General features: G+C 36.2%; 1 protein-coding gene across 2 annotated transcripts in view; it reads right to left on the bottom strand.

The window, feature by feature from the left end:
* SEMA3C (semaphorin 3C) overlaps positions 1–23,674 on the bottom strand; it is a 318,035-nt gene that overhangs the window by 178,197 nt on the left and 116,164 nt on the right. Inside the window, exons 1-2 of one of the 2 annotated variants that reach the window (XM_013979789.2) lie at positions 2,558–3,144; positions 435–558 (exon numbers count right to left, since the gene is read on the bottom strand). The exons of the other annotated variant lie outside the window; for it this stretch is intronic. Of the exons in view, the coding sequence (XP_013835243.2) occupies positions 435–537 (103 nt within the window). The 5' untranslated portion in view covers positions 538–558; positions 2,558–3,144. Of the gene's footprint in view, positions 1–434; positions 559–2,557; positions 3,145–23,674 lie in introns of those variants that run through there. 2 annotated transcript variants of the gene reach the window in all.

Below are 23,674 nucleotides of genomic sequence, written 5' to 3'. Positions count from 1 at the left end.
TGGAAATCAATTATATTTCAACTTAAAAAAAAAAAGAAAAACTTTTTAATAATTAAACCTGCATAGCTCATTCTACTGATGAGGATTAGCACATAGGGGTTATTTCTCAACAAAGCCAAATGACTCCTAAGATCAAAGATTTTAGGCCCTGAGGTTTTCACCATTTCCTCATGCATGCACATACCAACAGAGTAGAAACTTTAAAAGGGGCTGAAAACACTTCAAGCATTTTCATAAACAAATGCTATAGAGGCTTTTGCCTATTAACAAATCATTTAAAATAGCTATGTCATCCAAAAAGCAGTGCAGTAGATTACTTTTAAAGCTACTAAATACTCAATAATATTTTACTGTCCTTATTAATTTCTGAATCTGCATAAGAAACAAAAAGACTTAAATAACATTTTCTTCAGAGTGTTTATCAACTTTCTTACCATCAAATGTTAAATAAACTCTTGCTTGGGGCTGAAACAATCCTTTTACACAGGTAGAAAAAACAAATACTCCAATGAAGACCCAAACTGCCTGGTATGCCATTTCTTCAGATTTGGAAAATACCTTTGAAACAAAGATAATGAGTGTGTCATATTTCATTCCACATTCAGGAGTTGTCCCCCCCTCCACCCCTGCCACACACCAAACCAGCAATCCAGACAGAACACCCTATTCGCAAAAGACATATCTGAACTTTTATAGTTATGCAAACAGTAGGAGGTGCTATGACTTTGTTTCTTAGATGTGAAAATCTGGATTTGATTTCATTTGTGTCTGAATGTCTTTGTTAACACTGAAATTATTTCCTCTTCCAGCAAAGTAATGCTAATATTAAAGCAGAACAAAGCAGCCAGGAATAACGTTATCAATTCCCAAAGGAAAACCCAATATTTAAACTTGTATTTCTCTCTACAAATCACATTACATTGAAAAAGACTTGAGAATTGTGCCAATAAGCATTCGTGAACAAAAACTACTCTTTCTACCATAAATACAGTAGCAGTAGGAAAATCCCTCATGAACATTCACTTCCACATATTCATTAGCTCTTTCAGAGTAACTGACTCTAAAATGGTGTTTCTACACATAAATCTACTAGTGCTCAATTTGTGATCACTTAAATCACTCAAATTAGTTCTCTGTCAACTTGTACCAATGATCATGCAGCTGTTAAATGATGCAGATGAAGTAACTATGAACTCCTGCTAAATTCAAAGCAATGACTTAGTTGTGAGCAATCCAGTGAATCATGTATCCCTCAATGCATATTTAAAATAAATCAACTAGAAAAAGGGCTGTCAGAATTTCAAAACATAAATCAGGGAAACAGGTATTACAGTTTGAAAGTATAGTTATAGAATCGATACATGCTATTAACTAATGTCTGAATACCAAAGACCAGGCAATGTGTAACTCTGTATCTACAAGAGCCCTAGTGGCCACAATATGCAAAATAAACTGAGGATTACAAAAGAAACCCCATCATTTTGAGTCTACCATCATTACACAATGACATGACAGAGTTTAATATAGAAATTTTTACAGGTTACAACACTGCAAATCTTCAATAATATGTGGCTTTTACAATTAAAATCTTAGCACTAATTTTATTTTATAAAGAAATGCCAATAAAATGTGAAAAGTAATACAGAAGCAATAGAGAAGCTTCTGTAATACAGAAGCAAACCAACAATTACACTGAATATGCCACTGTAAACAAAAATTACAAGTTGATTTCCTAGGTGGTACATTATAAGACAATACTGTATGCTTCTTTTACCACACAGATGGAGGAAACCCTAGAGATGTTTATGTTGGTAATTTTCAAAAGAAACAGTTTTTTCCTGCTTCCACAACCTCTTCACCCTGTCATCCCTAAATTAACTCAGAAGAAAGCTGATTTTTATAGGGTGACTTTCCCTTAGTAATCTGCTCCCTGGTTTTGTTGACTTTACAGTTAAGCCCCCCACCCTCAAAAAAAAAAAAAAGCTATAAATATGCCTAACCTTTGTCTCTTTATTAAGTAGGCTAATAATATACAATTTTACATATTGTTGTTATCAATATGTAAGGTATTATCTTACCTTATATGTCTCCATAAAAGCGACATAAGCCACAAATTGCAAAGAATAATACTGGAGATGAGATGATGGGTCAAACGAAGTAAGTATACAGAGCACTGTAATTACAAGCCTACCTGGAGATGAGAAGCGACTTATACATGCCCCCGCCCCTTATATTTTATAACTTCTCTTTAACTCAAACACAAGATATGCTGCTTGTTGTTTTCACATTGTACAAGTTAAAAGAAAAAAAAAAAAAAGAACTCTTCGTAATTTTGCCTTAGAAGGCAGTGAATTACTCTAAACTCTCCGCAGGTGTCATAACCTAAAGAAACAATTCCAGCTGGGCTCTCAGCAAGGGAAACACTTTCATGACAAACAGCATGCGCTGTTAAAATATGTCCAGACTACACCACGCTGATGTGTGAAAAGTCTATACACAGAACCCAAAGTTATATTTTGTTAAATTTGTAATGCTGAAAACAAAGAATCCAGCTTACCGAAAGGGGACGAGATTAACACGGAAAGTCGTCAATTTACTAGAGGGTTGGATCCGCGTGTCTCTAGTTCCTTTCCCAGAAGACCTTAATTTCTAGGGCGTCCCAGCGGTGAAATTCTTTCTTCTCGGTCCTCTGAGTTTCTTTGTAAAGGAATCCTCAGCGTTGCAGTGGCGCGGCACCCTGAGCCCTTCTCCGCGTCGCTCAATCAAGCACTTCGGAGTGAATGGAAAGTGGCCGGCGCGGGGGGCAGCGCTCGGGTGTCCGATTACAGCGACGCGGCGCGCGGCTCGGGCTGCTCCGGCGCACCGCCCAGCCGGCTCGCATCACCCGCCCAGCACTCTCGGACGCATCTCCACCAGCCGCGAGGCCCCACCCAGAGTGCGCTGGCAAGAGGGTGGTAGGTCGCCGCCAGGGCGGGGCCAGCTCCAGGACAAACTGCCCAGAAGATGTAGGAATGCGCTGCAGCAGGCAAAAGGACCCACGGAACTACTCTGCTCCTTTGACAGTCTGCGGTGGAGTGAGCAACTTACAGGGTGCGCTCCAAGGTTTTTGTTTGTAACTCGCTGCTGTTGGAAGACATTCAGCCTTAAATATCAAAGTGCAAAGCAGTTTTTTGCCAGCGAGGATCACTGCATCCTTTTAAGGCAACGAGATGTGTTTTTAAAAGGGCATGAGTCTTGGCCTTTTCCTGTAGCAAATTTTCTGTAACTGACTGAGATAAACCAACAGTCTCCTCGAAGAAGTTTATCCTTTTGATGAGTATTGTTTCCTATTGTTTCCTTAATGTCCCGAAGGTAGTAACGCTGTTGACCTCTCCACAGTGGCTCATACCCTCCTCTCCAGGATACTCCTCAAACTAATTACAAGAATATATTTCACAGTTTTGTAGAGGAAGATTGTTCTGGATTATGCCAACAGATAGAGGTAGACAACAGGAGTATATTTTCAGCACTACTTTAAGGTAAACATTAAACTCTGGGACTGATTTTTGATGCTTAAGTGAAAGTTATTTCTCCGGATCATAATGAACTACATATCTGGACTTGGGGAAAAAAAATGAGCTTCCACCCCCATAAAATGAGCAGTTACTTGCTTAAAAATCACTGTGGGCTACAGCCCAGCAGATGTCACTATACAGAGAGAAGATGGAGTGTAATTTCTACACCTTGCTCCTTATAATTTTCTTTATGAAGTAAAACATATCACTAAATTCTTACAAACTATCATAGAAAACACTTCTAAGAGTGCAAAAATCTTTGATGGAGTGGGACAGTTGAAATAAATCTCAGGTAGGAGGAAGTGAAGAAATGATTAAGACATATCTTTCATGAATCTAAGCACAATCTCATGTTGACATAAGTTATTTCTCTTTCTGTATAGCTGAGATATAAGGTATCATGTCAAATAAGCGTGCAAGTTTAAGAGTTTAAAAATTATATTCCAGGGCCAATATTATCTTCAAACACATCTATGTTTATGAAAGAAATTTCCACTTCAATGGATGTTCTTTTTTAAAAAATCTAATACAGTTAAATTACTTTTGTGATGATTAATGCAATAAAAATGTGAGCAGCTCCTTGACAATAAATTTTTAATATTAAATTTAACACGCAAAACATCTGAAACTATTAAAAACAGATGCAAACATGAATAAGCTCTATGTTCAATATTCTCTGAAATACTTCTGAAACTGATTAAGACTCAAGTTATACTGACCATTATTATCTTCCTACCGATGCCTGAGTCAGCATTTGTAAATTAGGGAGACAGAAGAATAAATCAGTAGAAAGAAGAATGTTGGGAGCATTAACGAATTATATAATTCTTAATTTCAAAATGTGGAGTCATTAGACACTGTAACATAAAGCAGAATATTTTCACACATTTATTTTCCAGTTTCAGGAAATAGAGAAAAAGAAATGCAAGGTGAAATGTATGTCAAACAGTGTTTTTACAGAACAGTTTACTATTAAACTCAATTTACAAAAGTCCAAAGAATTATCTCAATCTCTCACTTAGACTCAAAAGGCTTTGGAGACTATGACAAATAGCTTAGATCTAATAACCACAGTCTCTGAAACTTTGTGCTGATTCCCTCTATCTTGCCTGAATAAACTTCTTTTCAATGTATTTAATTGAATGGTATTTGCCCAGTGTTGAGACATTTAATGGTATTTGCTTAGTACTCAGACATTTACCATTGGCCATGCCTCAAGATGAGTCATGATAATATTGATAGGCATTAGCCAAGGCAGACTCAAGCACAAGGATGCAATTGCTGCTCATGCCTGACTGAAACTTGGATCATATAGTAAAATTTTAAGAGTGGCAATAGGTGTCCATGATAAGATTTATCCCTGCTTCCTTTTCTTCAAACTCCTTAGGAGCCTAAAACACCTTGATAGGATTTGTATTATTAAAAACATTGCTGGTTAATACCACTTTTTTTGGATGTGGTCTTTGGCTCTGTTCTTACAGGTGTTAAACAACATAAGCTAATCAAGTAAGCTAGTCTGGGAAAGGTGGATACTACATGAATGTATAGGAGTAATGACATAATTAAACTTAGAAGCTACTAACTATAAAATATGCCTTCGTCAAGGAGTGCCCGTCGTGGCGCAGTGGTTAACGAATCCGACTAGGAACCATGAGATTGTGGATTCAATCCCTGGCCTTGCTCAGTGGGTTAAGGATCTGGCATTGCCATGAGCTGTGGTGTAGGTTGCAGACACGGCTCGGATCTTGTGTTGCTGTGGCTCTGGTGTAGACCGGAGGCTACAGCTCCGTTTAGACCCCTAGCCTGGGAAACTCCACATGCCTTGAGAAGCGGCCCTAGAAAAGGCAAAAAGACAAAAAAGAAAAGAAAAAAAATACGCCCTCATCAAAATGTCTAGGAGAAAAAAATCCAATTTAAAATGCTTTGAATCACTTTTATTGAGATGTTATAGAAAGGGTGCAATACCTTGTTCACTGAAGTTTCTCTACTGAAGTACAATGAGCTTATTTTTAAATATTTTATATTTTTGGTGGGCCTGAAAAGAATGCTATTCAATTTAAACTCTTGGACTGATTTTGAGTGATGTATCCATCTTTTCTTTATGAGTTGTGCAGCTATGAATTCTCTTATTTCAAATTTAAAGAAAAGAGATTATTTTCAGATTTTACTCTCATACCGATGAGCTATATGAATAAACTTTACAGAGAGAATTTCAACCCCTCAGAGTTGAAAGTTGTCCTCTTATTAGTTAAAACTAATTATTGTCACAGGAGAAGAGATCATAAATATTCCAGTCATTTTGTGTATTTATGAACAGCATTCTTTAATGAAGTTACTATTTTACATATGAGAACATTGAAGGTGTGCCCAAAGTCACATGGATAGTAAATATTGAACTTGAAAGAAAAACTCTGGCATTACTGACTCGTGGTCTCTCTTCTGTTACTATGAACCTAAGTAATTGTTAGACTTGTTTCCTTTCTTTTCCCCTTTAATTCACCTCTCCCCTCTCCCTCCTTCTCTCAAATTCCAGATGACAGTATTTTAAATTTCCTGAACTGTATCTTTAAAAAGTTTGTACTTCAAATGGTTATTACTCTGTATATATTGACCTTACTTCTCCATGGGTTACCTTAGTTGGTTTGAGACCAAGCTGGTCAAACAGTATGGAACTGCTCTCTGCTTAGTTGGCAGGCTTTAGTATTCTACCCATTAAAATCATTAGTTATTTTCACTAAGATGAATGTATCTCTGCTTTCATTCCTAACCCATTGCGAATCTATATCCCTGACCCTTCATCTCTTTTCCTGTTGATATCTACTAGTCCCTAGGTTTCTCAAATTGTACAGTCCCTGGCATTAAACAAGATGAACTGGTGACAGTGATTTGCTCTGGAAAGGGAAATTCATCAGAAAAGGAATTTTCACTGTTTGCTTTTTTTGCCTTTGTAATTTTAAACCAAATAAATGCATAAGCTTTTACAAAATTTGAAATCTAATTTTTTTTTTTTAGGGCCACACCTGAGGCCTATGGAAGTTCCTAGGCTAGGCATCGAATCAGGAGCTACAGCTGCTGGCCCACAGCACAGTAACAGCAAGATGGGATCCCAGTTGCGTCTGTGACCTACACCACAGCTGATGGCAACTCTGGATCCTCCACCCACTGAGTGAGGCCAGGGATCAAACTCACATCTTCATGAATATTAGTAGGATTCGTTTCCACTGAGCCACGATAAGAACTCCTGAAATCTTATTTTGTAACATCTCTAAGTACCTTTAAACTTCTCAAACACAATGAAGAGCTGTACTTCCTAAATCGGCCAAAATAAAACCATATTGCCTCTAATGTCTATGTGTTACTGTAGTTCAAATGTAAAAGTAGAATACTAAGGAATTTCAATAGTGAGAGTTTGTTAGTGATTTTTTTTTTTTTTTTTTTTTTTGTATGTGCACCTGACCAGGTTGTGAAAAGAATGTTGTGATCACTCACACTTTCAACACAGGGGTAAAATGTAAACTCTGTTTTGTCCTTAGTGGAATATTTCATGGGAAACCTCATGAAAGGAGTAGTATTGTGTATCTTTGAGATTAACTGTATTATATACAATTGCAGTTGCAAAGTAAGTGATAGGTATTTAATAAATAATGTTTGTTAATTGAATAGATGCACACCCACCCACAGTCATACTTCTTTTAAGAAAGGCGAGCTGTTTTGATGGATCTATTGTACCTGAAGCTCTCTCTCTCTTTAGCTGACAGTACAAAGCCCTTTCCCATATTTATTCTCACAGGAGAGCTAAGGGAGGCCTATGTAAGTGCCTTTGATTGTCAGATGTGTGTAATGAGGTTCAAAAATAATAACCAGCTGGAGCAATGAATTCAGAACTATTAGTTACAGCTAACTGACTCCCATCTATAGTCCTTCAGCCTGGTCAAAGACCTTTTCCATGTCATCATCGGATTTTACTATTTTTCTATTCTTCATTGACATTAGGTGGTTGATGAGTAAGTAGACTATTAAATTGTGTAAACAACAACTATCCTGTTACAGCTCTCTGTGTTATTTCTTAGGATTCTTGCCCACATGCAAGCAAGTATTTGGAATGGTGGGTCATTTGGCAGGACTGTTCCAGATGGGAAGTACCTCAGTGGTGCTGGGATAGAGGCAGCAGTCTTGGTGCATCAGTATGGTCACAGAATTAGGGATGCTGGCAGGCAGGCTATCTAGGCAGGAGCATTCTGATCTGAATGGCAGTGGTTCAGAGCTGAAGGGAATTCCCCTTAAAGCAACAATGTCTTAGGTGGAAAGTTATAACTCCCATTAGGGTGCTGTTAAGGGGCCGGTCCTGGTCAATCTGGCCAATCTCTGTCAGAATGGAAAAAATACTGCTGTGGCAGATTGCCTTGGAGATGGCAATCAAGTTCGAATCAAGTTCTCTGGAATAAAGTGTACAGCAAATTATTCATGCTCTCAGAGAGAGCGGGTCACCCTGGGAGTAGAGACTGGCTCTCCTTACAACTGGGTCTTCCTTTACATCCCCATGCTGCCAACCTGATTGGGGACCCAATTTCTCCTCTCCCAAGTCCACTAATTTCTCCTCGCTGGGCCCCTACGATGCATAAGGGCTGAGTGTTGTCTGATCTCTGTGTGGAGGTGTGTTTTGATCCTCTGATTGATTTTGAGCAGGATGCCTTATCTGCATGGGGAATATGTTACAGGCAAGTTCTCCAAAGAGCATGCCTCACCTGCATAGGGAAGTGCTCCAAAGAGCATGCCTCATCTATATAGGGAAGTGTCCCGAAGAGCCCCTGGTATTTGTTTGTGTCCTTATTGTTTGATTGCAGGCCGCCTGTTTTTGCTAATGACTAACGGTCTATTCTGAGTCATCTGGGTCTGATCCCCTGTTTTATTCTACCTAACAATCCTATCCTAGCAGTGGCATTCTTGCAATGAAAATCATATGGCAAATTCATCTTCTATACCAGTAATTTTCAGGAGATAGAGAAGGCTATGTAGTAAATTTAAAAGGCATCAACTACTTATTCCACTTATTTTTAGTCATTATACTTAATGCTTTGAAATTATAAGTGACATTTAATAACTTTAAAGAAGGATATACAATTTCCAGTTTTTAACAAATGTGGCATAAGATATGTAGCTCCTGGGGTACATTTCAGTGGAATGTTTTTCCTTTGATGAATTCTGTCCATTGTTATTGGTTCAGTGAAATTTAGACCAGAAGTGTGCCAGAACAGAAGTATGATTTAAAAGAGCATATCTTATTTAATAGGTATTTTACAGAGAACATTTCTTTTTATTTCCATAACAGTCCTAAAAAGAGAATACAAGTATTTACATACTGCAAACAAGAAAGTCAGTGCAAAAATTTGAGTTACTTTCTCCTACCTGGGCCCTGCCTGCAAGGAATGTATTCAGATCTGACTGTGCCAGGGTCCACATATTTCCTGCTTTAACCAGCATTAGTGCATTAGTCCAGCCCAATAACTAGGAAATGGAAGTGGAAAACTACCTTCCTCCTATGATATTTAAGTCCTAAATAAGGTTTTATGTTTTTGTTAAATACTTAACACTTTATCTCACAAATATGAATCATAAATGCAGATATCTTATCATCACCATGAAATTATAGATAAGTTTCAGAGCAAAATCACCATCTAGTTCTCCTTTGCATCTTTTAGAATAGCTACAACTGAGATAGTTAATGAAAAGCCTTTAAATATAGATGAAGGATTTCAGGGATGTGATTGGAAGAGAAGAAGGAATCAATAATAAATTGGCTAGGTAAAAGACAATACAATTATAAAACAAAAATTCATGCAAATCTTTTATCGTCCCATCCAAGCACATTTATAGTTACATAAATTGGTTCTCTTATGTCCAGAGTGTTACTTATGTAAATTCAGTAAATGCCAATCCAGAAGCAAATTTGCACAGTGGATTCAAGTTTAGGTAACATGAGGTTCACAGATATCAGGGAAGGTCAAATCTGATTTTTAAATTACAAGTCACAAGTTACCTATTATATCAGTTGTCACAAAAGTTACTGAACAGTCTTTTTTTCACTCACAGAGGATAAAGTTCCTGGTTATTTTCATGGCTCAGACAATTTCTTTCACTGACGGGTCCAGGATAATTCCTCATCCCCTCTCCCACACTCCTCCCTTGGCATCTTTAACTTCTGATGTATGGAATGCCTCACTTTACAATTCTTTGACCACAGTGCCTCCTCACACTTCCTTGGTTTTGCACATGTCATTTCTTCTGATTTCCCCATATCCCCCCTCCCAGCAAATTCTTTCTCATTCATTGACACTTCAAATAAACACCCTCTGTAGAACATTCCTCCTCTGCAATCCCAGGCAAAATTAGTCAAGCCCTGGATGTCATTTATAAAGTAGTAACCATATCAATTTTGATGTTGAGTAGATTTTTATTTAAATTTTTGATATCTAACTTAGTATTTTGATTTTCAGTTTTATTTCTGTGAGGACTTAGACAAGTTCTCTATTTTCACTGAGCTTTAGGTTCCTTACTTGAACATTGTTATCAATGATGCTTCCCTCCCATAATTCTGTTTGCTCAAGCCAAATAAAAAATATAAAATAACTAACATGTATTAGGAGTCATTGATTATTTCCCTGCTTCAGTAATTTCAAATATTTTCTAATAATATATAATGTAAAATTCTCAATTTTGTATTTATTAATGAAAGGTAAGATGTGTCATGTCAAAATATTTATCTAAAAAAAAGAGGAAATATTTACATAAATAGTATTGAGGCTGGATTAGAGGCAGAGACATTAGGATGAACTCATGTTTAGCTGCAGCAGATGACCTTTGTATGTGAACTGAAACACTTCTTCTCTGAGTCTCCTACTTGCTGGGCCATCCATCAGATTTTGTATTTGTCAGCCTATATAACCACATGAGTCAATTCCTTAAAATAAATCTCTTTCTGTAATGCACACATCTTATTGGTTCTATTTTCTGGTGAACCCTAATACAGTATGTACACATATGTTAAGGTTAACCTACATATGTTACTGTATGTCCTTGCTTCTAGGAATGAGAAGCACAAGCACATCCAATATCTAGACCTTGACTTCAAAATACTATCCTCCAATAAAAAGGAACCAGGGATCCTTGGAGAAATGGCTGATCTAGGACCAGGGCAGAAAAAAAAAAATTGATGAGCCTAGATCATCTTGTAGCTCCAAAAAGGGAGGAAATGTTCAAAAATGAAAGGATGGAGATACTTTAAAGAGACATGACTGCAGTGTAGGTCGCATTGAGATGCAGGTTCCATCCCCAGCCTGGCACAGTCGGTTAAGGATCTGGTGTTGCTGTGGATGTGGTTTTGGTTGCAACTGTGGCTCAGATCTGATCCCTGGCCCAGCAACTCCAAACTCCATATGCCTTGGGGAAGCCAAAAAAAAAAAAAAAAAAAAAAGAGAGAGAGAGAGACAGAAAAACTGACACAGACCAGAGAAGCCTGGGAAGGCATGACAACTAAATGCAATGTGCTACCTTGGATTGGATCTGGAATGTAAAGAGGACCTTAATGAAAAACTTGGTGGAATCCAAATAAAGTTTAGAGTTCAGTTAACAGCAATGAAGCAATGTCAGTTTCTTAGTTCTGATAAATGTACCATGGTAATGTAAGATGTTAATGGGGGAAACTGAGCAAGGGTATATGAATTCTGTACTCTGCCACTTTTCTGTAAGTCAAAAGTTATTAAAAGAAAGTTCACTTATTTATTTTATTTATTTATTTTTTGTCTTTTTGTCTTTTTTGGGCTGCACAGCATATGGAGGTTCCCAGGCTAGGGGTCAAATTGGAGCTATAGCCGCCGGCCTACGCCACAGCCACAGCAATGTGGGATCCGAGCCACATCTGCGACCTGCACCACACCTCACAGCAACACCAGACCCTTAACCCACAGAGCAAGGCCAGGGATGAATAAGGCATGTACCACTTTCTTCTAGGATTGAACTTTGTTGCTCAGAAGTCCAATGCTAGTTCGAGAATTATTTCTTTGTAATGTAAGCAGTTTTGCCTTTTAGGAACTCCTCTTTGTCCTTGCCACATTGAGATTTTACAATAATTTTCTAAATGTATATCTTTTTCACACACTCTGCTAAGTACTCAATTAGCCCTTTTAATCTGTAGATTTATACCTACATCTCTCAGAAGCGACTATTAACCTCTTTTTAATCCTCTTAACTGTGTATTTTCTCTCTTCAAGCTTTCTAGAGATTTTTACTAGTTTAATGTTCAATCCCCAGGATTGATCTTCTATAGATCTTTTATCTTTTTTATCTTCTTGAGAAATTTCTTTGACTTTACCTTTTAAGCTTCTTAACGAATTATTTTAGGAGAAATGAATTACTGATCACTGAGAGATCTCTTTTGGTCTCTGATTACTTCTTTGTCATAGGATCCTATTTTTATATCATGAAAGCATATTCTTTACAAAAATCTAATGACCCTATTAACTTTTGGATGTCTTATTTTCTTTTGTGAATTATCCATTTGCTCAGGTTTCATTTATTCATCTGTTCACTTTGGGTTTTTTATGCTTCATATTTTTCTAAACTTTCCTATGAACTTTGGTTATCCATTTATGTGGATTCATGACCATGAGTCTTTCTGATGGGTATTTTCTGACTGCTAGACTGCTTAGGATAAGATCAGAAAGTTCAATTGCTACATATTAGGATCCATAAATCAGAATATAGATGGTCACATTATAGGATGGCTACTTCCACACATGTAACAACCTTCAAAGGTTAATATTTGATCTCAGTTAAAAACACTGTGAAGTGTTTTATATTCAATTGTGATAAATGTAGTAGATTAACTATTCCATCTACCTACTGTAAATTATTCTTCACCTTTTATGGTAACTGGAACTTGCAGTTCTGAACCATCCTGTAGTTTTGCAACATATATTGACTTTCTTTTCACCACTGCTGCCTTCTCCACATTCTCTCTAGGGCACAGATTTTTCTATTCCTTTGTAATACTATCACTATACCATCTGCATTCCTTCTTCTAGAAATGTGTCAAAAGATCATGGATGGCCCCATTCTGCTCACCTTGTCATTGCCTATCATTTTAATGGAAAGTGGAAAATGATATAAATACAAATGCTCCATCTATCATTTTGAACAAAGCTTGCTCTCTCCCAATGTGCTGTTTGGACTTGCTTGCCCTCCATCTCACCTCAACACTGGTTAAAGAAATTGTTTTGCACTGGGAAGATTTACTGACTAAGGAAAACAGAATGTCCACACAATTGCTCTCAATAGGGCTTGCTTATTAGATGTTGGCTGTTTTAAGAGTTACTACATAAAAGAATATAGAAAATTATAAAAATGAAATATGTTATTTCCGATATAGAGGCTATTTTCTCTCATTTAAGTCTTGGCCCTAGCTTCTCCCCACCCCCACCCCCCCTTTTTTGCGCTTTTTAGGGCCACACTTGTGGCATATGGAAGTTCCAAAGCTAGGGGTTGAATCTGAGCTGCAGCTGCCTGCGTATGCCACAGCCACAGCAATACAGGATCCACGCCATGTCTGTGACCCACACCACAGCTCCTGGAAATGCCAGATCCTTAACCCACTGAGTGAGGCCAGGGATCTAACCCACATCCTCATGGATACTAGACAGGTTCTGTAACCCACTGAGCCCTCCTCACCTATTGAATTAAAAATATCTGAGCTCTCTTCTAAATTAGATATATTTCAATTTTATATATAAACCCTCTGTTAGATATTTTTTCATAATTCTAAGTAACATCTTAATAGTACAACCAAACAATATTTTTCAGCACTTTCAAGGCATTCAGAGAAATGGTTTTGATATATAAAAGGAAAGGATGTTTTGGCATGTGTCCTCATATGTCTTACTATTTAAAGTTCCCATGGGAACTTAAATAGGGCTTTGTTTTACACCATGCCTTCTAATTTAATAAATTATTATATAATTACTAAATAAATTAGAATATATGCACTAAACACATTCATGTAAGATTTTTCATGCATTCTCTAGTCTTGAATACTTAGGTCTCTTTATCTCCTTATACAGATCTTTGTCTTTATCACTAGAGAGCATAATTATCTTTGATGTGGAGTGGGGCCATGACTTAAATGACATTTTAATGGATTTTAAGTGGATCTTGACCCTGACTTTATCTTATTTGTATGTGACCTTCTGTAAGTCATTAGGCCTATGTTCTTTAGTTAAATTGTGTGAAGCAAAGCTGGTACATTCATCACTTGCCATACATTTCTTTTGTTATGTGATGAAATAATATTTGTAAATTGCTTTACTCATATGGTGAATTAGTGACAACATCAGATAGTTATTTTCAATTATGTCATAAAAAGAATATTGGCAAGCCAATTTTAGATCAGTGCATTTGAGCTGAACACTCTATATGCTGCTATTTCCAATGTCAGGAATGACTTCTGTCTAATGTACGGCCATTTCAATGAGGGCTATGACATCTTGCCTTTCTCCACGGAAGTTATTTAAAGAGTTTCCCTATGTGACTTCCTGATTTCTTTGAACCATTTATTGTAAAAACCTGTCCATCTTTATTTTTGTATTTAAAATTAAAGTTAAAAGAAAATGCATCAAAACAGAGTGTTTATAATCATTGTATTTTGGTTGTAATAATTAATACAACTTTACACAAGTTATCAATAGACACTTTCCTCAATCCAGAAAATTTCTTTAGTTTTTCCTCTGGGGAGAAATCATGTATTGTCATCTTAAAGCCAGTTTTATACTTGACTGAACTAAAATATGGTCAAGTCATCTTTTATTCCTAAATTATCTGTAATATTTAGAATCCCAGAATTAAAAGGGATCTTTGAATCATATTGTCTAATCCATTCCTTATACTTATGGAAACTGAAGCTTGAGGTTGTTGGTAAATTGTTAGTCTATTAAAACTAATATGCAGCAAAACCTCAGATCAGATAGAATGAATATGTGTTGGTTACCACTTCATAGCTCTTTCCATTGCACTTTGTGTCCACCATACTCCCATACCTCAGTAAATCAGATATTCATTCTTCATTGGTTCGGAGAACTGACAAAAAGAGTAAATATGTCCAAAGCTATTTGTCATTTTTCATTGAGTAGGAATTCACAGAGTCCAGGTATCATAGAACAAGAAAGATCTTAGAAGTCTTAGACGTCATCCAATATATTACATTATATTACATTTCATTATATTATATTTTTCCTTCTGTACCTTAGTAGTATGTTATATGTAATATTACTTAGGCTTACTATACTATTTTCTTAATTTTATATCCTGTGTATACATTTAAATCTTGATTTTTTAAAAAAAATTAAAACTACTTATTGAGTACTTACTTCGTAAAAGATATATTGCTAAGCACTTTACATATAGTATCTAACTTTATTTTAACCATCGTTCTGAGAATCTTATCCTTAATTACAGACAGGGAAGCAAGGATGAAGGAACAATTTTTGAGACAGTTGAACAGCTCACTTTATATCTCACGGAGCAGAAAATCAAAGTCAAGTCTATCTTTCTCCCTTGTCTGTTTTGTTAAGTATACTTCTGTCTGGTGCTTCATACTTATATTCTACAAAACTGCCAGCCCTGTTTTCACTTTAGAGACTTCAATGTAATAAAGAGATCCCTCTGCCTGGGAATGATCTCCCCTCTATCCCTCATAGTTCTCAACTTATAGTCATTGATATCTCATTTGAAATGTCAGCTCTTCAGAGAATTGTTTCTTGTTCCTTTTTTGTTTATCATATTTTATTTATTTTTAATTACTCGGATACTTCTTTATGTTACTTTATATTACTATTTCTTATGATTAAATATTCCATAATTTTTTTTATCTTCCTTCCCTCTCTTCCTTCCCCATCCCTTCTTTCCTCCCTCCCTTCTATTGTCTTTTTAGACAGTTACCAGAATATAATTCATGATTTTAAAATTTTTAATTTTTCTTTATCTTCTCTACAACTGTAACTTTGCCCAGTGCCTGGTATGAGTAGCTTTCAAAGATTATGAGTTGAATGAATAAATGAACTTACATGATTTACAGACTGTCAGATTTTTTGTTATTATACTCTCATCATAGGAGTTAATAATATTTTTAACAAGATAATTTATTTTCAGTTACACTATATCACCTAGAAGATACATTATAATTTATTTATTCATCCATAGTTTTAATTTTTAAAATTATTTAACTTGCTTCCAATTTTTATTTTATTTTTTTTGGCAACTTCAGGATTAGGACATTTTGGTCCGAATATTTCCTTGTTGGGATAACGATAGGATGTTGTCTCTTGCCTGCAGAATGTACAGCTGCAATCTTTGTCATTACCCACTAGTCACTTCATCCCCATGTTGTGAATATAAAAATGTCTCCAGATATGAACAAATCACTCTAAGTTGGGACCCATATCTCTAAATTATTCTATAATAAATAGCTTCAGGTATAAATCTTCTTTTCATATGTAAAAGTACTTCTAAGGGTTAATATCTCAGATTGGTTTTATAGATGGAAAAGTAGGGGCTAGAAGAATAGAATATCTTGCCAAAGTTTACAGTTATGAAGTGGCAGAGCTGGAACTTTATCCTCATCAGTATGAGTTCAGGACTCTGTGTTTAACCACATGTTTCAGGACCCCTAAATGAAGCCTGCATGTAGTCTGGTCTTGCGTTTTGATTCACTCTTTCACCCTACTTCTACTCCTTTCACCCAGAATATCCTGCTCTCTCGCATCCTGGACTCTGGCAATCTGTTTTCCTATTTTGTACTTCTGGATTCCTATTCTCTGTCTTTCCCTTTCATTCACTCTCCTTTTGTTTTGGTCAGGTTCCAAAGAAACAGACCCTGAGCCAAGGATGGATGTATAAGTGTTTTCTTAAGGAAATGACCACAAGGGATACTGGCTAAGGTGTTGGAAGAAGCAGGAGAGAGAAGGGAATGAAGCCAAGCAGCCGTGCACATGCAGTTTCAAGCAGAAGTCCTGCAGAAGGTAACTCGAGACAGATTCTGCAGAGAGCTTTGGAATATATGTTATGCCTTAGAGGCACCCCAACTGGAGATAAGAGAGCTGGTTTTCATAGCATCTGTCACTCTTCTGTCATTCTTAAGGAGTAGAAGATACATTGCTGAATACATACCAAACCATTAACACCCCACAACTTCCACAAAGAAAAACTAAAAAGGAACCAAATGGATCTGTTAAGAGCCCCCACAGTACCCATTACATACTCTCAGGTATTGAGTCTGGTTTATCATAAAATTTACCATTTGCTTACTGTATTCTGTTGTTGTGACCACTTTACTAATCCTAATTAATAAACCAGGAACATTCAAGCTAGCTATGAGCAGAATTCCAATTGTGGCTCAGCAGGTTAAGGACCCAAAGTTGTCTCTGTGAGGATGAGGTCTAGAACCCTGGCCTCACTCAGTGGGTGAATGATCTGGTGTTGCCTTGGATGTGGCATAGGCCACAGCTGCAGCAGTTATTTGACCCCTGGCTTGGGAACTTTCTTATGTTGAAGGTGTGGCTGTAAAAAAAGAAAAAAAGAAAAGTTAGCTGTGAGCAAAGGTTCTGGGATCAAGAGTTCTAGAATAAGCTACTCTGGGAATCTTATAGCTTTTATCACAAAAGAAAGAAAAATTGGGTTTGTTCACATGGATGGAAATTCACTGCAACTCTGGTAAGAGACTCCTGAATCAAAAGTGGCCTCTTGGGAATTCCCATTTCAAGGCTTTGTCTTAGGTAGAACTGGAAATTTTGGCATGAGTAAAATGGCAATTACCTCACTTAGGGGCAGCTGGTTCCTTCATGGGGAGCTAAATTTAACTTAACTAGAAAGTAGTCATCTTTTAATTCGTAAATATGAAATCACTGTTATAAGAAATACTCCAGGAGACAACAGGAAGGACATAGCAAAGACAATTATAGTCTTAGTTCAGAAAGAACTAGAAATTGTCACATAAGCCCTGACACACAAATTCCTACAAACTGAGGATCATGAAACTATTGCACAATAAAGTTAAACAGAATGATGGCCCTTGGCCATAATTGCCAAATTTTTATCATAAAAATCAGGTACCAAATAACACAATGATACATAATAGAGAAATATTTGAATTTTTTCTTATTAGAAATTGTTAGCACAATCCTACAATAAATATCAAATTATCAAAACCCCAATGCAAAATACATATCTATTTGAAGTCATATTACTTGCAAGAAAAATTTATACAACTGAAATTCTGTAAGTGTCATTTATGAGATACTTCTTTCATTCTCTCTGCTTTGTAGTCTGGTCAACTTCCTTGCATCTCTTCTCTAATTTAGTGTTTCTGCCTTATGAAACAAGTCTGACCACAGAGTCTTTTTCACTTTTCAACTACCAAAAATCAAGGTATTTTTCTAATGAATTCAATCCAAAGAGGAATTCTACTGTCCACTGATTAAACAAGAATTGATTTCCATATGTTTCAAATAAATTGATTATATTTGAGAAAGTTATTATCAGCAGAAGATTTCTTAATATTGCAGTGCTGAGCAAAAAAATAATGTTGTATAGCTGGATTGTTATTTAAGAGACCTGATTCTGAATAAAAGGCTCAATTTTCTCTTCTACATCCAGGAACCATTGGGTGATCCATTGCTCTTTCCAGCACTCTCATAGTTGCTTCAGACAGCCAGTTGCAGAAACTCTGGCTGAGTCACATCTTTGCTCAGCTACTCAGTAATGAGCCATCTCTAGGGACATTCTTGAGACGTGTCAGAGATGTATTTCTAGTCTCTACCTATTTCTCTGTCGTGTCGCAGGCCATATCCACATTGGCATTTCCAGTGCAAAGCCCACGCAGGAGGATAAAGGGAAAGTTTGCAGAATTGCTACTGAAATATTGCTCAATAAATCAGTTACAAAAGCAATGAATGGAATGGAATGCAAAATTCTTGGCTCTCAGCACTAGATGGAACCACTTCCTTCCTATGAGGAAATAGTGGCTTGGAGGGCAGTAGGAAAACACCCTTTTGAAGGGTAGGGACTATATTATTTTCTTTTTTTTCCCCTTGGAGTAATGAGTATTTACCTAGGTAATATTTTAGTGAACAAATGTTTCCTAATTTTAATTATTAAACAAAATGATTCAAAAGAGTTACAGAATAAACATTGTCTGATTTAATAAAAAAATTATGATCATATATGAAATGTATTAGTTAGGTTCTGAAAATTCTGTATTTCTCCTTTCAACCAATATTCTACTTTTGTCCCAGGAAAGCCTCTAAAAGAAAATTGCTGCTACTAATCTAGAAAGACAGATATCTGAAAATGAAAAGTAACAAGTTAATAAAACACCATAAAAAAGTTGTTGGAGACAGTGAATTACAGAGTGAATGCAGAAAACTCTTCTTTTCATTCCTATTTTGTTAACAGTCATATCTGCTTCTAGACTGAAGTATAGGAATGGACAAATATTCTTTCAGACTCAAGAAAACTGCTTCATATCACTCTTTTCTAATTATCTTTTTCAAGGTGCCCTACTGCTGTTAACTTCTAAAGTATCATGGGATTAGTAGATACAAACTATTACATTTAGAATGGATAAGCAATGAGGCCCTGCTGTATAACATAGGGTACTATATCCAGTCTCTTGTGATGGTACATGATGGATGATAATATGAGAAAAAGAATATATACACACATCTGGGTGACTTTGCTGTACAGCAGAAATTGAACATTGTAAATTAACTACTACATTTTAATTTTTTAAAAAAGCATCTTTTTAGTTTAAGCACTTCATTTGGTGCCTCCCACCTTCCTCTCCTGTAAATGTTTCAGTGCTATTAAAACTTCTTCCTGAACTTCATCTATCCAGTATGTTCATGTTCCTGTACTCATGCATCACACCCATTCCCACATGTGGCAGATATCACTGTTAGGTCAACAACATTTGCTTCAGAGATTTCATTTTGAGATTTCTATCTGGGAAACCATAATTTACAGATAAAATCTATTTGTTCCAGTAAATGTGAAGTATTTGTCTACACTTCAAAATATCAAGTTTTTTTAAAAAAATAAATGTGAGTATTCCATTTTCCTGTTTATGTCCTGCATGGCACACAATTACCCTGAAGATAAAATATAAACTCTTTGGCATAGTAAAATGTCTTTCCAAAAAGTCATATGGGTTCCAAGATCAGAGTGCTCGAAATTGCTCACTGTTAATCAACACATGGTTCCTTTGGAGTCTCTATGCCTTTGCATTTGTTTTCTCTTTAGCTGGAATAACTTTTTCTCTCACACTACCACTTCTCAGTTTTAGGATTTGGTTTAAATCCTTCCACACCTGAAAATTCTTTCCTGCTCTCCCAGGCAGAGATAATTATTTACTCACTCTGCTCCTCGGAAGCCAACAAAACCACTGAGTGTCTCAACTGTGTTAAGTTGCTGTATGAAGTAGAAGCATGGTTCCTGTCCTTTGAAAAATCATGGACTACTGGAGCTATGAAGGTATTTCAATTATAACTTTGTTTTTTTCTCTCTTTTTTAAAAAAATTTTTGGATAGTCCTCCCTAAATTCTGAGCTCTTTGAAGAGCTGTTTATCAACAGCGATTGTGACGTTTGGGCAGAAGTCACTGGAAGCCATAATACAATACTGTCAAGAGGCAGGAAGAATGGATGTTTAAGAAAAAGCATTACAAGACCTTTCCATTACTAGTTGAGTATTTGTCGGTGCATTAATTAAAAATAAACATTTCCTATTACACCAGCTTTTCAAATAGGTATCAATTTTTAAATTTTTTGAGATGTAGTGATAGTTGCAGATCTTCCTGGCGGTGAACTGGCTATGAATTATCTTTAGAATAGAGTTAGGATAGGACTGAGAAACATTGGGTGATTAAGGAAGGTAGATTATGGATATAAGTTTAGAAGAAAAGTCGGGCCACAGAGTTATTCTCTTAATAAAATAAATTCTCTTAGAAAGAGTAATACATTAAACAGCATTTTAGCATGCATTTATTATCTTTTCAAAAATGTTTATTGATGATCTTCTTTTGTGTAAAAGATTGTGCTAAATAGAGTTGACAAAACAGATAGATACAATCTCATAGAGTTTATATTCTGAGGACAAAGACAATAAAGAACTAACGTGCAATAACAGGTCAAGCAACTTCTCTATGAGGATCTGATATCCAAGCCATGATATGAGGAATGGCAGGATTTAGGTGAAGCGAGGATGAGATAGCATTCCAGGCTTAGGGAACAGCCTGTGCAGATTCCCCATGGTTTAACGGTATAGCATGAATTCAATGATATGAACAAGGCAGATATGATTGGAAAGCTGAAACCCAGGAACAGCATGTATTAAGCTGAGTGTATAGATGTAGAAAATAATCCAATTTTGGTATTTCATATTCAGAATTTTAAAATCAATTGTAAAAGCAACTGGTAGGCATTTTTTTATCTTTAAGAGGAAGGAATTTGAATAGAATGTTGATCTTAGATTTTTTTGATTAAAGAATCATAGCTTGGGGATGGACAGTGTTGATGTGAGGAGTCTAGTTAGCATGTAAGAAGTGAAAATGCTTGAAATATATTGGATGTAGAACTGACAGGACAGGATACTAGCCTGGAAGTATCAAAGGTGATTATCTGCTTAATCAATTAGGTGGAAGTCCAAGTTACTTTTTTGACAATGGAGTATAGAATGGGGTCTGCTGGCTATGAGGAGATCATGTGTTTACTTATGGATACATTCGATATATGGTAGCAATAGTATATCTTCGTGAAGCTGCCAATAGTAGTTATGTTAGTGTGGAGTTCACATGACAGCTATCAGATTCAGATTTCTCTTTTAGACTCTTCTACATATAAAGTATAAATGAAGCCATTGGAGAGGATAACAAAGCCCAGGTAAACAGCATGGGGTGGCAAAAGAAGAAAGTCTAAGAAAGAACTCAGAGGAACTTCAGCTTTTAAAAGTTTAATAAAGAAGGTGTCAACTATCAAACTGGAAGTGTATGTGAAGTACTTTATCACCTATTAGCAAGCTAGTAATTTAAGAGGACAGAGCCCTTTTACAAAGAGAATACAAAAGACTTTATGGTATTTTATTATGATTTTTTTTCTGAAGAAAAGAGAACCTATCTTCCTAGCTAATTAGTCATGCGACTATTAGTACTGTGTTGTTAGAAAACTGTCATAATTATAAGCACTTATGACTATTAAAATTTAAAAGTTTAAAAAGTTAGCATTGGAAAGAAAAGTATTTTTTTCCACAAATATAATCTGTAGGCTAAAAATCAAGTTTTTATGCTAAATTTCACCATTTTGACATTCTCCATTGTCTATATAATTTAATTAATTTTGTTTTTACCAAAGATTGACTTCATAAATCACCTCATTTGCCTAAACATAAGAGCTGGCTTTTAAATTTACCTTTCTGTGAAGAGAAGTGATTTTTTTTTGTTTCTGGAAACATCTGTAATGTGGTGGTCTCAGAAGTCTAGAACACTGAAAAACTGGCATCATTGTGTTGTATTCCTGGTTCTTGTCCATGCTGAGCAAAGAAATGAAGCATCGGATTCATTAGAAAGCATAAGAAAGTTCACTAACATGAAAGTGTTACAGCTCTGTTGGATGAATTAGAAAGCATAACCAAGCTTATTAAAGTGAAAGTACACTCTCAGAGGGAAAGTGGGCCACCCTGCCAGTAGCGACTGGCCTTGCTTTACAGTTGGGTTTCCCTTTATATCTCCATGCTCCATGAAGACCTGCCTTTTCATGCCCAGGCCTACTGTGCATACCTGAAGACTTAGTGTTGACTGGTCTCAAGTGTATGTCTCATCTGCATGGGGCATTTCAATCTTCTGGTTGGCCTCTAGGAGGATACATACCTTGTCTGCATGGGGAATAGGTAACGGGAAAGTCTCCTGGAAGGTTGTCCCTTGACTTTGTGCCTACACCTGCATGTGTTCTTGTTGTTTAACAGCAGGCATCCTGTTTTTGGTGATGATTAAGGTGAGATGATTAATGGCCTTTTCTGACTCACCCAGGTTGGTGCCCTATCTTCTCCCACCTAACAAACTGATGTTGATAAGTATCTTTAAGACTAATTTCACTTTGTACACAAATAACATATGATGAAACATATGCCAGAATACTATTTTTTATATTTTTATGTAGAACTTAATCATTATTTTAGAAAGTAATTCTTAGCAAAATCTAATTTTTTTGCTTCAATAACTTCCTTTCTAATACAAAAAACCCTCCTTTGGTGATTAAATTTTTTTTTGCAAAAAATAAGCCAGACAGCCCATAGGCATTTTCACTACTGCCTATTAGTTCCATAGAAAGGCAGACTTGAAAAAGAAAGTAAACTTAGCTTTCAAAAATCTCTCTAAAGCGAAACCAAATATCCTGGATTTCTGAGAAGCATTTGCAATAAATCTTGAAACAGGAGACAATTCAAGAAGAGGGCCGACAAGTACAATGAATCTTTCCAAGTCAAGAGTTAAGAGGGTTTCTGAAATATTCAAACAATGAGAAAGAACAACATTTGCTCTTAGAATCACAGCAACATTATTGTTATACCGTTCATACAGTAATAAGTGGTTCAAATATTTGAGATACACAGTTCCAGAAATCCACTTCTTACAGAAGAATTAATATTTGAGGCATACTTAGAAGAATGAGGATTTCTATAGGCAGAGAATGATGGGAAGGGTTATGTGAAAGTGAAAAGTGTTGGAGAGACCAGGTAATATTATGGTGTGACCAGGGCAGCAGGTGCCTAAAAGGAAGTAGCAAGAATTTAAGGTAAAACAGAAAGACATTAAATAGCCACTGTCTGGTCTGCCTAGTACCTTTATGTCATTCTGAGGAAAGCTCTCTCTTCTTTCAATCATATGCTTCTCATCTAATACAAAAATACGTGTTCCTATCCATTTTCAATTGGCTTGTTTGTTTTGCTGTTGAGTTACATGAATTGTTTATATATTTTGGAGGTTAAGCCTTTGTCAGTTTTATTGCTTGAAACTATTTTCTCCCATTCCGT

The sequence above is a fragment of the Sus scrofa genome, chromosome 9, assembly GCF_000003025.6.
Source record: "Sus scrofa isolate TJ Tabasco breed Duroc chromosome 9, Sscrofa11.1, whole genome shotgun sequence".
Taxonomy (NCBI): Eukaryota; Metazoa; Chordata; class Mammalia; order Artiodactyla; family Suidae; genus Sus; species Sus scrofa.
Note: the sequence above shows the minus strand (reverse complement) of the source record. Positions and strands in the feature narration are given on the sequence as shown.